Below are 13,785 nucleotides of genomic sequence, written 5' to 3'. Positions count from 1 at the left end.
AGCGCTTCATATCGCAAAAAGAATTTCGAGTACAGTACCACATTTGATGTAATTGACTCAGCCGTAGTGATCCAGGTCCATTGGCCATGAATCTATCTCAAAGTCCAACACCACCGCAACGGTGAAACACTGTAGTCTAGATCTAATTAGCTCGCAGGTCGTCCCTGCTAGATAAAACGGCAAGGTACCTAACAACATTCTTACACCACTGCCCTTGTCGTTCCTTGTGACTCCAACATATATTCTGCCAAATGCATACTGATCGCATTGATCGTGGAGCACTGGATATAATGACTCCAAATTGGTTGGCAATTACTCGAAATTTCACTCGTCATTGATTTTGAACAAATCTCCGAGCCCCTTTCCCCTCCCATTCCTACGACTCCTAAAGAAGCTAGAGGCAGCTCGCTTTTAGTCACTATCATCGTCATCCGAGGTAACCTATGACAATCCAGGGCAATCGAGGATACTAGAGCTCCTCTTTTTCAGGTAAACCATATTGCTGCCCAAGATGTCAGTGAGAGAAGACTTGTACAGGACACCTAAACTTCAGTTAAGTGTCATAGCTCAGTTTGGGATTACTGAAATTAACATTTGGACAGCCCTGGTACTTTATCTTCCAGACTGGGTAAGTCCCCATAAAGGCGCTCCAAGCTCCAGGGTAACAGGTGCTTCCGATATGTTCGACTCTCTATAGATATATCGCTTCTGAAATAGCCAGTCAACCATTGCCTCTTCTTCAGCTCATGATTACAGTATTTAAGAAGCTATGTATAATCATTTTGGTCATACTTCTGTTACTTGATATAGCGTTCATCGCCTGTAGCGTTGAATGACATCTTCCCGAATCGATCCGTTCCATTTCGCCGAGAAAGGCTGGCCCCCAATCCCATGTTCAGCAGCATATTTCAATCTACCAGCCTTGCTGGAATCAAGGCCGTATTTTTTAAATGTGTCAATAGCGGACAGCGGATCTGGTGGACTGTCAATGATGGACTTGGTTGTATACCGGCGCAGACTCACCGTATCCACTTCTCATAGCAGGCGTCATGTTTCCCCGTGGGCCACCAATATCAATATTGAATTGTACGTTCTGGAAGAACCAGTGACAGCATTCCATAGCTATCTGACGTGCGGTCTGAAGTGCGTTTCTTTCGGGCACTTGAGTTGGTTGAGTACCATCCTCAGAAGTCCGGGGTATATCTCGAAAATCCTTATCTTGGCTGTCTTTGCGATCCGATTGAGCATTCGAGCTAGAAGCCGCACTTGAACTCTGTCGGTTGGGATCTCCTTGGGGCTGCTGGTTAAATGTAGGCACTGACCGCATACGCGGAGCCGGCTGTAGCCCAAGAACTCGTCCAGCCTCTGTTTCATGAATGGGGGTACCACGTCTGAGCTCATGAACAATCTTTGGAGTATTTTCCGAGGCTCTGGATATGTTTGGACCACAATAGCGCCTTGCAATCATGTTCCTTGCATGCTGCGCCATCTGATTCCGACCGGAGTCATCAAACCAGTTGATAAAAGGTTCAGCAACTGTCCCTGCAGTATGGTATCCCCGGCCATGTTTATAAGAGTGTAGCTCTTCGACTGAAAATGCTTTTTTCCACTCAACTTTCAAGGATCGAAGTTGGGTATCGAAATTGGCTTGTTGTGAAGTCCCTTCGGCAGTCCAGAACGTAGTAATGAAGGTCACACAAGGAATATAGTTATGGCCACACATAGCGCAAACTACTTGAAGCACTTTGCGATCAAACGAGTCAAAACGTGGCTGGTTGATGCATGTGAAATAGAGGAAGCCGACAATCTGTGAAGTAGAGGGTATACTCTGAATACCCCGTACTATTTCTTGGAATATTGCTTCAGCATGTTCTGGATCAAACCCAGGAGTATCCATGATAAAGCAACGTTCGTCTTCGATTCTGACCTTTGCAAACTCGCATTTTTGAGTCACTGAAGAGCGTTTCAGCTATCCAAAAATAGTAAGGATATTATTAAGATCGTTCAGCGCTTACCTGGGTCTAGAGATTGTTGTGAATAGCCACGTAAGCCAGAAACATCCTCTACGCAAGAGGACTTTCCAGTCCCTGGGCGCCCAACACTGATCAGCACCTTTGGGGGCGAGGCAGGATTCCTAGTTAATGTGTTAGGAATAAACGTGGTGTGATATTAGATGGTTCTTACTCCAGGGCTAGATTTTTCATCTCTTCGAGGCATTCTTCTGTTTTTTGAGCGATGGCCTCTGTAGACAAAGTGTCATTGGGAGAAGGGGAGACCGGTTCCATAGTATTTAAAATGTCAAGCGATCCAAATTGTGCTGAAAATATGCCAGAAGTAGGCGATGGAAAGGCCTTGAAAATTTGAGGAGCAGTTTAAGGCCTTATATACCCACAAAGCCCTCTCCAAAATATTCGTAAAAAAAAAAAAGAACAAATCTCTTATCGGCTTGCATTGGGCAGTCGGTGTCCGCCCCTCACCCTTCGAAGTAGCATGCAGTCTCCAAGGTTTCAGTGCTGCTCAATGATGAGGCTCAGCATGCAGTGACCCCGCATTACTCCGAAGGTACTGTGTCCCTTTTACCAGGATTGAGGGATTACCAGACCTCGGTAAAACAATAAAGTCTCCATAAGTAGTTTAGCTCACAAGCCTTCCACATCAAACACGCAGCACCATCGATGAGACTAGATTTCGATTGGCTTAGAAAGTGACTATCTCTCGTTATCTTCGGATAAGCAAGAGACTGTATCCGATGCATTCAATTCCACGCTAAGCCTCGCTCTTACTGCATGAGATGACGGGCAGTGCTGTTGGGTTGTTCAAACCCACGAAATTTAGAACCAATCATTACACAGCGAGGCGGAGCATACCAGGTTTAGGAGCCAATTATTTTACAGTGAAGTGGAGCGCACCTCATTGGGGAACCCAACCGATAGATAGTGAGGCGGGACATACCAGGGTATGACACTAATTCTTGCGTTTGCACCGAAAGTTTGAAAGCCCCCATTCGCCAACACACCATGAGGCAAGGAGTACAACTACTTTCATTAGGACAAATCACTATCTCCGTATGAAATGAAACAGCTCGCCAGGATACCTCTCTTTTATCTATACATATAATTAAGTAGCCTGGGGAATGTCAACCCTCGGAATCGATCGATTGTTCGTTGATAATGCCGCCTCTTTTGGAAATGGAAGAATATTCTGTGGCATGGATCGCGCCATTGGCCATAGAAGCAGCCGCCGCCATACAACTGCTTGATGAGCATCATGGGGTGCCAGCCCGTAAACCCGGCCAAACATTGGTCTACCATCTTGGTCGCATGGAAGACCATAATGTTGCCATTGTATGCTTTCCCGCCGGCGAGTGTGGAATCGGAGTGGCGGGCTTTATGGCTGCTGAAGTGAAACGCGATCTTCCTCACTTGGAGATCGGTCTACTAGTTGGTATTGGGGCCGGTATCCCATCATCTGAGAATGATATTCATCTGGGTGATGTTGCTGTTGCTGTCCCTGATGGGGATAACGCGGGGGTGATTGGATACGACTTAGTCAAAATCGAACCCGAGGAGGTACGACTGAAGCAATGGCAGAATGGAAGCCATTCTATGCTGCGATCTGCAATCTCCAGTCTGAATGCCCGCTTCATAGCTTCTAATGGCAGAGACAATTACCTCCTCCCACATCTCGAGCGATTCAAAGGAATAACTTTTAAACGCCCTCAAACACCATCGCAGCCATCCACTTGCTCTCAACACGTCTTGCAGCCCCGAGATTACCCCATCGTTCATCATGGCACTATTCTCTCTGGCAATAAAGTCATCAAATCGGAACTATATCGTGACGAAATGAGCCGAAAGTACAAAGCTATTGCCATGGAGATGGAGGCAGCAGGTATCATGAATGCTTTACCAGTCGCTGTGATTCGAGGAGTTAGCGATTTTGGCGACTCCAAGAAGAATGATCTATGGCAACCTTATGCAGCCGCAACAGCAGCAGCTTATGCAAAAGAGTTATTCAAAGTCCTCGGCCCTCTTGAAAAGGTCCAAGGTAGGTATTTTGCGCTGTTTATGAAAGATCTTTACTTACATATTCCAGACTCCCCGATCAGAAGGCCCAGTACGACTGAAATAAGCCATAGCCACCTTTTAGACATGTTAGAGGATCGGTCCAGGCGTTTGAACATGAAGAATGACTGGAGAAACTCCGTTGTGGATCTTCTTAAGCTCTTGTTCCTTGATTCATCTCGCGAAGCGCGTGCACGTCTGGCCCAGAGATGGAACGTCTTTGTTGGAAAAGATGGTGACGCTATACGAAATATTGCTCTCTATAGACTCATCATGAGTGCACTTGCAGCAAATCATGGAGAGGTTCCCCTTTCGCTTGTTAAAGCTCTATCTGTTGACGGGTAGCTTCATTCTCTGATGAGTGAGAGAAGAATATACCAAAGCTGGACCGGAAGACAATCAGCTATTTACGTGAGCAAGCTGTAATCCCCTTGTAAGCTTCTGTCTGTGTTTCAGTCCCCTAATGCCACTCAGGGCGACTAGCAATATTCGAGCTTATAGCGTAGATGTCGCCACTGGCATTGATTTTTGAATTGCACCGGAACAGGGAGGTCAATAAAATGGTTAGTAGAGGCCCTGGGTACTTTAGACTAAGCAGCGACTTTTAGTCATTTAACGACTGAGAAAGGAACTTGCAAATCTTACCTCCAGGAGGAGACTGAGATATTCCAGAATCGCATATCGTAGGTCTTAGTCAGTAGTCTAGCTGAAGCAGGCCTAGGTCTTTTCAGGACGTCCTAGCGTTAGGCCTAAGCCAGTCTATGTATGAAAAGTCCAAGCCATAAAAATTTGAGTATTCTTTCTATGGGCTCTTTCATCATGAGAAATAGATGCGACTCTATGCCCCGAGGTATGTACTCACTCGGTGATCTCTCATACAAAAGTACGTGCTACTCCCATTGGTACGCCCTTGCCTAATTTAGAACTCAGGGTCATGGGTACTACGCAGTTGCTTTAGACTGCTTCCCATGCGGCCTGTTACCGATCATTCACTGTATTCCACGCTCTGGGAGCTTGTTGATATTGATGGGAGAATACATCGACCCGGAAGGGATGACAACAGGGCCTTGCTGACCCGGGGTATTCCACCACGGTTTCTAGGGTCCCAGGGAAGCTTTCTCATAAATCACGGAAGCAAGTGGTGAACATGACTGGATTGATCAGGTTGCCTGACGGCACTCGCTGGTCCAGGTGCGAAATTGCGACCAAAACCAACGCCAGAACCGTGGCCGGAACTGGGATAGCGCACAGCCGACATAGCCACTAAAAAGGGGTTGGTACGAGCCACTCACTCCTAGATAAGATGTACCTGCACATCATTCAGTAATATGTCTCGAAGTATTGATGTGTCTGTCCCCTGTGCGATGCACAACGCCATCTTCGCCGCTCGCAGCATGGCAACAAGAGCAAATAACTTCTCGGTTGGTGTCAGGCCCTCCACTCTCCAACCAAGAGTGTCGAGTAGGTTGTTCGAAATTTGCTGCACAAGTTGTAGTCCACCATCAATAGATGTGCGCTCCAGATTGGCGAACTCGAAAGTGAAACTGTTCATAGTCCTTTCCACGAGACTCGGCATTGTATATAGGAGATCGCCTGCCCCGGCTGCTGGAACAATCATCTCCTGTCCTGGCCCACGCCCGCATATTTCTGGCTGACGACCGCAGTATGATAACCATGAATCGAGAGCCATCAGTTCAGTCAGCCGGGCCCGCAGGTTGGCGGCGTCGGAGTGTTGATTCCGATTGACCTGGTAGCCGTAGTGACGAAGAAGCTCTATTTGAAAAAGGGGAGCCTGAAATCCAGGGAAATACGTTGTACTGTACGCACCAGAGATCACCGTTCCATGGTGATGATTGGCGCTAATCCCGTAGGGTGGGAAAGTGGATAGTCCACTGGACATCCAGTCTAGACCACGGGGATGGCAAGGAAGATCCAGATATGTCGGCTGGGAGAATTCCGTAAGGGCACCAATGGCTTCGAGGATGACAGTTATAGCCCCAATGCAGGTCTGTGTAGAAAATCTTGAAGTCCATGGGGTGGCCAGGTAGCCGGGCATCACGTCGATTTGACATGCCCAGAACCAATTCATTTCTCCGCCTACCCCTCGACCTGCGAATGGTGAGTATCCACTTATACTCTCAAGGGAGATGTCGTCAGTTCCAGCAAGAGAATATTCGTCATTGAAGTTTGTGTAGCGTCCTCTAAAGCGTGATGTAGGGTCCGAAATGGATCCTGGCTCTTCTTATCTCTGGCTCAGACATTGATGCATCCGAGCTGTCTTCATCGATGTGTATATATACCCTGCTATGCCCGGAGGTAGCTCTTGACCGACTTCGTGAATGTGGAAAGGAGCGTTGTGGGCTTTCCACTGTAATCCGGCTATTACTACGCCGTCGATCATTGTTCGAGGCTGAGGAGCGACGACTTGAGACATTGTAATCCGGATGGTGTGGTCCTATATCGTCGGATGGTTGGTCATGTGCTCCTAACTTAATGGATGCACTCCACTCAGAATCCACAGTTCGCTCATGGTGGAGGATATGATGGCTCCTAGGAGTACTTGGCGGGGCGGACTACCCTCACGTCTTAAACGACGGCCACGTGGCTCCTCAGGCTTGTTCATTTCACCAATGTCCAGTATGTCTGATGTATCTTCGGGACGGACATCCACTAGAAATGAATGAGATTTTGCTTATCGGAAGAAATGAAAGAGCTTACCTTGCATCCTATGTGTCAGCGCTGCATATCTTTGAACTTCTTGTTTTGTGAGTACTCGCAGCACGATGACACTAGATGGTGTCACCTCAAATCTCTCATTCCCCATCTCCAAAACTTCGGGGCTGACTAGCTTCCGATCAATTCTAGTCCACCGGGCCCCGGATGGGATACCATCAAGCTTAGCATCTTTCAGCGGAGCGACCCCTTCACGAATAGGATTTGGGTCTTCTGGAAAACTCTCTCTGGGCGGCCTGAGGATTCCTTTTGGGATTCCTTTTGATGGAGGTATCGAATTCGCATGGAAACTTGACTCTTCTGCTGGCCACTTCTCCGACCTGACTCCATGACCGACGGGCGAGATATGGCTAGATTCATCCTCTAGTTCCTCTTCCTCGTCACTTGAAGTTTGAAAGACTTGAATTGCATGATCGAAGCCGACACGAGATTGCGGGTGACTGTGGTCACTATCAGGTGATACTGGGCTTTTGCTTTCTGAGTGCAAGGCGATCCTTTCATTGATTCGGCTATTTGGAGACACAACTGTGTCCCCATATTCGACATCTTTCCTAGACGGAGGACGCGAGCGGACATGGGACCCTTGATCGACTTTGTCTCCGACGGCTACTATTCACAGATGGGCTTGATGGTCGATAAGGAGAATGCGAATGCTCTAATTCCCCATGTATGAATGACGAGGCGCTGTGATTTGGATTTCGGCTGCGAGATCTGGAGATCATTCTATCCTCCTGGCGCATGGAGAAACCGTCCAGCTCGTAAGGGTACGTTGTTTGGAAATCGAGGCCTTGACTAGTTCCCCTGGAACCAACACTCCTGTATCTGCTTCTAGACCTTGAGGCCGAGTGGACACTTTTAGGTCGGGATGCAGAACTGGTCCTTGACCGCGAGATTGGCCGTCTCTCGCGCTCTGCTTGCCGTTGCTGGACGATGAATCGCCACCTTCGAGCATAAAATGCAGGGCGATGTTCACCCAAGTCATAGGCTGCGCCCGCCCATACATCCAGTACGGCATTTGCAATCTTTCTCTGAGCTCCGTTCAACTCTGGAATTTCCAGTTCCTCCTCGTTATACCATTCAATCAAGCGCGGTCCGTCGCGGGTCAACTCGTCATCATGAAGGACTGTGAGATCCTTTTGCTTCTGATTTATGTAGTCTCGAATAAGCCAGCGAGGTTGCAGCTCTGCTCCTTTGTCCATAGGGTGCATATGCTTGTTAACGCGAATATGATCTGATCGTGCGGTGGATGATGACATCGCGATCTGGGAAATACCAATCTCCCCATCATGAGATGTTCCACTCTCGATCTCAGCGACAAATGGATCATGGTGCTTATCAGAGACGGATGAATTGTCTTGGCGTATGAATGATCGAAGCCGATTATTCCAGAGCCTCCATTTGATCTTCATATTCATGTTCGACGTAGTACCCATTTCCTGCTTCTCTGACCCCGCAGGTGCCTGATTCAGAGATACCACCCGGGGGCCTGGAGGGCTGTTGTCCAAGTGCCAGTCTCCATCAGATCGCGTCCATAGTGGTCGCCCTTCCCTACAGAGTGATTGGGACCCAAATAAGCCGGTTGGGGAAGGTTTTATGTCTGTCGGCTGGTTTGAAACAGAGTTGGTTGTCATAGAAGACCTTACACTGACTCGCCGACGAAGGCCGTAGAGTGAATCCGGGGGAGGGGAACAGTTTCGTGTGGCCGGGACCAATGCCCTCTCTCGAGGTCTGTCAGCCCAGAAGGCTTCTTCTCGCTCGACTTGAACTCTGTCCTTGCGGGTGTATCGACGACCCGCCACAACGACCTCGTCCCACATTCGCGCCATCCAAAACGGACTTATATCACCAGTGCCAACTGTAAGCTCCCGAATCTCTGCGATAGACATGTTCCGAGGGCTGAAATGCAGAAGTGGGCCTAACGATGGGTGCTGGGAGGTAGTGATGGTACCGATCGCTCCCTGCATGGAGAGAGACTTCCCGTCAAACGAGGCTTGGGTGCACTTCATGCCCGTCATTAACCCCAAGGTTGCGATGTCACGCATTGACATCTGTATTGGGACATTTGGTAGGTCTGGTGGACATCGATCGGCGTCGCCTTGTACCAGATCCAGTACCATGGAGTGTCCACTGGAAAGCTGGGCTGCTCTGCAAAAAGAAACCCAGGACGCTTCCCCAGCTGACACCAACACCGACTGACTCCCACCATTGGCAGCTTCAAGCTCAAATCCTTGGGTTAACCCCAAAAATCCCAGATCAGGCAAGGACCTCGACCCCTTGGCGTACGAGGGGATGTGAGGGAGCGTCTCCGGCCACAAATCCCTCCTCAAACTGACCTGTGGAATAGAATATACGATGCGAAACCTGAATTGATGCATTTGCCAGACTCGCCGTCCTTGCCCCGGCATCTTCCCAAATACGACCGAATCGCAGAGCCGGATAAGCTGACCCGTCACGATGTATTGCTGTGCTGCTTGCAGCATTGCCACAATCATGGCGAGGATCGCAACCACAAGGGCCGCGATAGTCGCCGACGTCGATGCATCCATGCTCAAGCTATTTTACATCACTTCCATGGTATTCTTCTCTGGATGAAGTTCAGCGCAGCTTGAGTCTCTAGTCGGCCGCCCCGCCTGAGGCGGCCGGGATCGTCGAATCAAATGTCCATAAGCCCTCGGCTGCTTCAGTACATTTTCGGTCTAGCCATCTTGCATGCAAAGCTCGTATTCGAAAAAAAAACTCATAATATGGGAAGGCAAGTTCTTTCAAAAAGAATAGTTGACAGACAGTCTCCGTTGGTCTCAGCACTGACCTGTGATCTAAATTGTCCGAACTCTTTTATCATGGATGATTCTACATGCAATCTACCCATGGTTTCTTGAGTGGCACGGGCCGTCCCAGGAGTGCTGAGCCGTCCATAGAGGCGCACCCAGTATGACGATCGATCTTCCACCTATTCATCTGATCTTTTCCTTCCCCCCCACCTTTTTTTTGGCTTCAGCAATCTGCTGGATATGGCTTGATTTATCTGCTTTTACTACCTTGGTATCTTCTCAGCACTCATTATCCACAAGGTCAAGTTACAAGCGACTGCGATCTGTATTTCGGCATATTCTTATTGTACCATTGCGGCATGCTGCAGGAAAGGATGGTATATGATATCTGTACGAAGTGGGAATCTTATACGAACAGGGGTCCACCAAAATGGATACATGAATCCTTTGGTTTTGTTCTTCGCCTCATTTTATATAACTCAACCGTGGTTGTAACACACGTCCTGTTCCACTCTGACATTCACTACGTAGTACTTGTCAGATCGAGTCCCACTGGACCGTTCGCCTTCAAGTATAAGAGACCTTCATGTTGAATTCATGCGAAGAATGACAGGAATTTCACGAACACTTATCGAACTACTTATCATAGTAGCCAATCGTGGGATTCATCTATACGAGAACTTCAGAATCATTATAGACACGCTCTGCTCTGGCAACATCAATTATACACAATCGGCCGTATAGCTATACCGCATCGGCTTGGAGATAATGTAGGCTTATGCACAAAAGAGAAAAATGGAATTACACGAATCATGACAATGTGCAGCAATGAGTCGTACCTAGGGCATGGTGTATGTCAAGAAAAAAGGGAACAACTTATTTATCGCGTCCCTTCTCGCCTCCCCAGGAGACGCGGGGTTTGTGACCACGGTTGAAGCCTGAACCTGAGCCTGAGCCAGAGCCAGAGCCAGAGGATTGTGCTTCAGGGCTCGACTTGCTCTCTGATGGCCGCATGGCATCTGCGAATTGCACCTTGTTGGCGACTTGACGAGGCTCGCCGTCATCTTCGCTATCAGATTCGATCGCCTCCTCGTCGTCATCGGACGCGTATTCCGAGTCGCTTCGGATCTCGCCCAGGGCAGCGAGACGACGACGTCGTTCGGCGGGGGTTTCGCCAGTGTCGTCTTCACGCTGCTTGGGTGCAGCTCCGAGGCCAGCAGCTTGGCGGAGGCGGGAAGGGGGAACACGCTCAGTTCCATCGTCTTCGGAGTCACGGCGAGCGCGGGCACGGGGTGCGGGGCTGAGATTGCTGCGACGCTCATGGGCAGCAGAGCCGCGGGTGAGTTTGGCAACCGAGGACGCGACGTTTGGAGGAGCATATTCGCGGTCAGTGCCAGACTCTTCCTCACTACTGAGCTGGCTATCGGAGACGGACTCGGACTCCACTTCCCCGTCTTCAGGGATAGTGCCTGCGGTAGCGCTGGCAGCGGCGGCTGATAGACGGCGCTCGGTATGTTCTTCACGTTTGACATCCTCCCTGGCTGCTGCCTGCACTGGGGCAGGAGCGTCGGTTTGTTGAACGACGTCACGACGAGATTTCGCGTCCATGCCCTTGATTTGCTGGAAGAACTCGTGCTTGTTCATACGGCGGCCCTTGTGGCCAATACCATGCGAGTCAACGTCGGTGCTATTTGCCAGGGTGAATCGCAGCCCATCGTCCGTGGCCCAGTCGTCGGTGTCCACACGAGAAGCAGGCTTCTGCTTCGTCTGAGATGACTGGCCTTCTTCTTCCTTACCGAGCCAAGTTCCCATGCGGCCCAGGCCCCGTCGTCGCGGTGGGTTCTGGGATGACGAAGGCCCCGCTTCGCTTTCGGACTTGGATTGTTTGGATTGTTTGCTTGGCTTCTCACTGGCAGGAATAGAGAACTTCTTGATGACTTCTCCATCCTCGTCTTCGACAATGATGGTATTACCGAATTGGTAAGCGTGAGCAGACTTAGGCTTGGCTTTGGGAGCAGGCTCGGCAGGAGGCTTTTCGTCGGGTTGCTTGTCCTTGCCCCAGGTCGTTCCGTAGCCAGTCCAGGCGGCCCATCGGCTCCGCGCCTTCTGGTAAGGATGACCGGTCTTCCTCGCCAAGCTCTTCTTCAACTTTGTCGCCCTCGGTCTTCCCTTCGTGGGGTTTGCTTTGAGACGGTGCAAGGGAGCCGGTGCGGTCTTGCTCGAGCCTGGCTCGTTGCTCCTCGATAATCCGTTCCTTCTCCTCGGCTGTAAGTTTGGAGGTATCTTCGGTTTTAAGCACGTTGCCTTCTTCATCTTCAATGATCAGGTCTTTGCCCTCCTGATACACTTCGATCTCCGGCTCCCGACCGAAATGGTCACGCTCGGCATTAGGAGGCGAAGCGCCGCGCTCAGCCTGGTCTCTTTCCTCCAGTTCTTTCTTTTCTTCGTCTGGGGCTTGCTCAAGACGACGTCGAGGAGTGATGGCAGTCTCGGTAATGGGGCCACCCGCGTCGTGATGCTTGCGATGCTTCTTCTTCCGTCGTCGAACGGGTGGGGCGTTGGACCGCGTGGATGGAGATTCGGATTCATCGTCACGCTGGCGCCGAAGGAAGTTTCCAGGCATTCCGATCGGAGGCAAAGTACCAGGTGGGTAGTCCGGCAGCCTCTCCTCAGAGGATGCTTCCATGTCTTCAGATTTGCGGAATGACATAGAGCCCTTCGCAACAGACTGCACTCGAGGCAGACGGTTCATCCAAGATGGCCCTTCTTCGTTGGCTTGGGTATAGGAGAGCGTAACGGTCAAGGTGTTGATACGCTTGCCAAGTGTGAAGACAGCAATGGACGACCCGTGGACCAGAATAGATGAGATGACCATGAACGTGGTTACAGGCCAAATTAGCTGTACAATATAGTAGTCTTTCGTCCCGGCCGTTGGTAATTCATTCTCGGATAAAGGCTGTGTACTATCCGTCTCGAGCTCGGCTCGGGCGAGAATTGCGGCGAAGATAGCGCCTACACCAATGGGGCCAAAGTGACCAGCGAAAAGTGCCTCACGCCATGTTTTGACGTCCGGTATTAGCGGTTTCAGAAGCAACATGATAGGAATTCGGCGGAAGAAAATGACCAACAGTGCTATGACAACTAATCGCCACGGCACCAAGCCAATTTCGGGCGAGTTGTACTGCTCCCACGGAATGATAGATCCGAAGTAGACGAAATAGGCCAAGTTAAGCAGCAAATCGATAACGTTGGACACGTGCGATTCTTCGGTTTTCTCTGTGAACCAGCCGTCGTTACTGAATCCAACACCACAGGCGAACCCAATGAGCAAGTCGTCCATGCCCAGAAGACTGCCGGAGCCAGCACAGAAGACTGCGAGAACAAAATAGAACACCAAGAAACTCTCACGATCGATTAAGCCTTTGCGCTCAGCAAGTTTGATAGCATGACGCGCAAAATAACCGATCAGGAATCCGTAGATGGCACCGAAGATACATTCGTAGAGAATAGTCACACAAATCCAGTTCATAGTAACTTTTCCAGCATCTGGTCGGTAGCGAAGGATGTAAAATGAGAGATAGATAAACGGGAATGCCATCCCGTCGTTACAGCCAGACTCGGCAGAGAGCAAGTCACGCAAATGCTTCGGGACTCGCTTGGCGAACTTACCCTTACCGACGACCGAGGACGCTAGCACAGGATCAGTCGCCGTGACGCAGGCCGCACATACCAGGCTCTCCAGCCAATTCAACGGAGGAACCATCCACCAAATAAACAGACTGGTGATCAGCCAGCCCCAGGTCATGACGGGGACCAAAAGAAACACGACGGACCTCCAGTGTCTTTCCATGTAGGCCTTGGGCAATTCGACGCCGACGGCGAAACACTGCACGACCAGCACAATGCGCGAGCATTCCAGCGTAATCTTGTCGACATTTCCCCATGTGTGAGGGTTGAAGAGGTTCGCAGCATGCGGGCCGAAGATAATGCCACACAAGGTAGCGACAGTGGCTTCGCCGATATAGAGTTTCTCCTTGACGAACAGGGAGCACAGCATAAACAGGCCTGTGAAACCGCCCAGAATCATGTAAGCCAGATGGGGCTTGTCGATGTCAAGGTGGTCCCATGCCATGGCGAGAGTTAGGCTGCAGCGAGCTTGGCAACAAGGACAGAGGAAACGAACAAAGCGCTGGCTCCTGCTCTTTTGCCGTTGGGGT

General features: G+C 50.0%; 4 protein-coding genes across 4 annotated transcripts; 1 reads left to right on the top strand and 3 right to left on the bottom strand.

Annotated features, from left to right (window-relative positions):
* Positions 1 to 985: 985 nt before the first annotated feature.
* Positions 986 to 1,897, bottom strand: N7468_003758 (uncharacterized protein; the record flags this gene model as incomplete). Its single annotated transcript, XM_058473055.1, has 1 exon — positions 986 to 1,897. The coding sequence occupies one exon, from the start codon at positions 1,895 to 1,897 to the stop codon at positions 986 to 988; it is 912 nt and encodes a 303-aa protein (XP_058332058.1).
* Positions 1,898 to 3,170: 1,273 nt separating this feature from the next.
* N7468_003757 (uncharacterized protein) lies at positions 3,171 to 4,409 on the top strand (the record flags this gene model as incomplete). Its single annotated transcript, XM_058473054.1, has 2 exons — positions 3,171 to 4,047; positions 4,150 to 4,409. 2 exons carry the CDS (start codon positions 3,171 to 3,173, stop codon positions 4,407 to 4,409), a joined length of 1,137 nt encoding a protein of 378 aa, XP_058332057.1.
* A 2,140-nt stretch (positions 4,410 to 6,549) lies between these two features.
* N7468_003756 (uncharacterized protein) lies at positions 6,550 to 9,343 on the bottom strand (the record flags this gene model as incomplete). Its single annotated transcript, XM_058473053.1, has 3 exons — positions 6,550 to 6,623; positions 6,783 to 7,388; positions 7,672 to 9,343. 3 exons carry the CDS (start codon positions 9,341 to 9,343, stop codon positions 6,550 to 6,552), a joined length of 2,352 nt encoding a protein of 783 aa, XP_058332056.1.
* Positions 9,344 to 10,444: 1,101 nt separating this feature from the next.
* On the bottom strand, positions 10,445 to 13,700 carry N7468_003755 (Na+/H+ antiporter Nha1; the record flags this gene model as incomplete). Its single annotated transcript, XM_058473052.1, has 2 exons — positions 10,445 to 11,674; positions 11,718 to 13,700. 2 exons carry the CDS (start codon positions 13,698 to 13,700, stop codon positions 10,445 to 10,447), a joined length of 3,213 nt encoding a protein of 1,070 aa, XP_058332055.1.
* Positions 13,701 to 13,785: the final 85 nt, after the last annotated feature.

The sequence above is a fragment of the Penicillium chermesinum genome (genome assembly GCF_028974085.1).
Source record: "Penicillium chermesinum strain IBT 19713 chromosome Unknown utg000003l:1.0-5111272.0:1.0-5115320.0, whole genome shotgun sequence".
NCBI classification, from domain to species: Eukaryota; Fungi; Ascomycota; class Eurotiomycetes; order Eurotiales; family Aspergillaceae; genus Penicillium; species Penicillium chermesinum.
The sequence above is the reverse complement of the archived record's forward strand: the minus strand, read 5'-3'. Positions and strand labels throughout refer to the sequence as shown.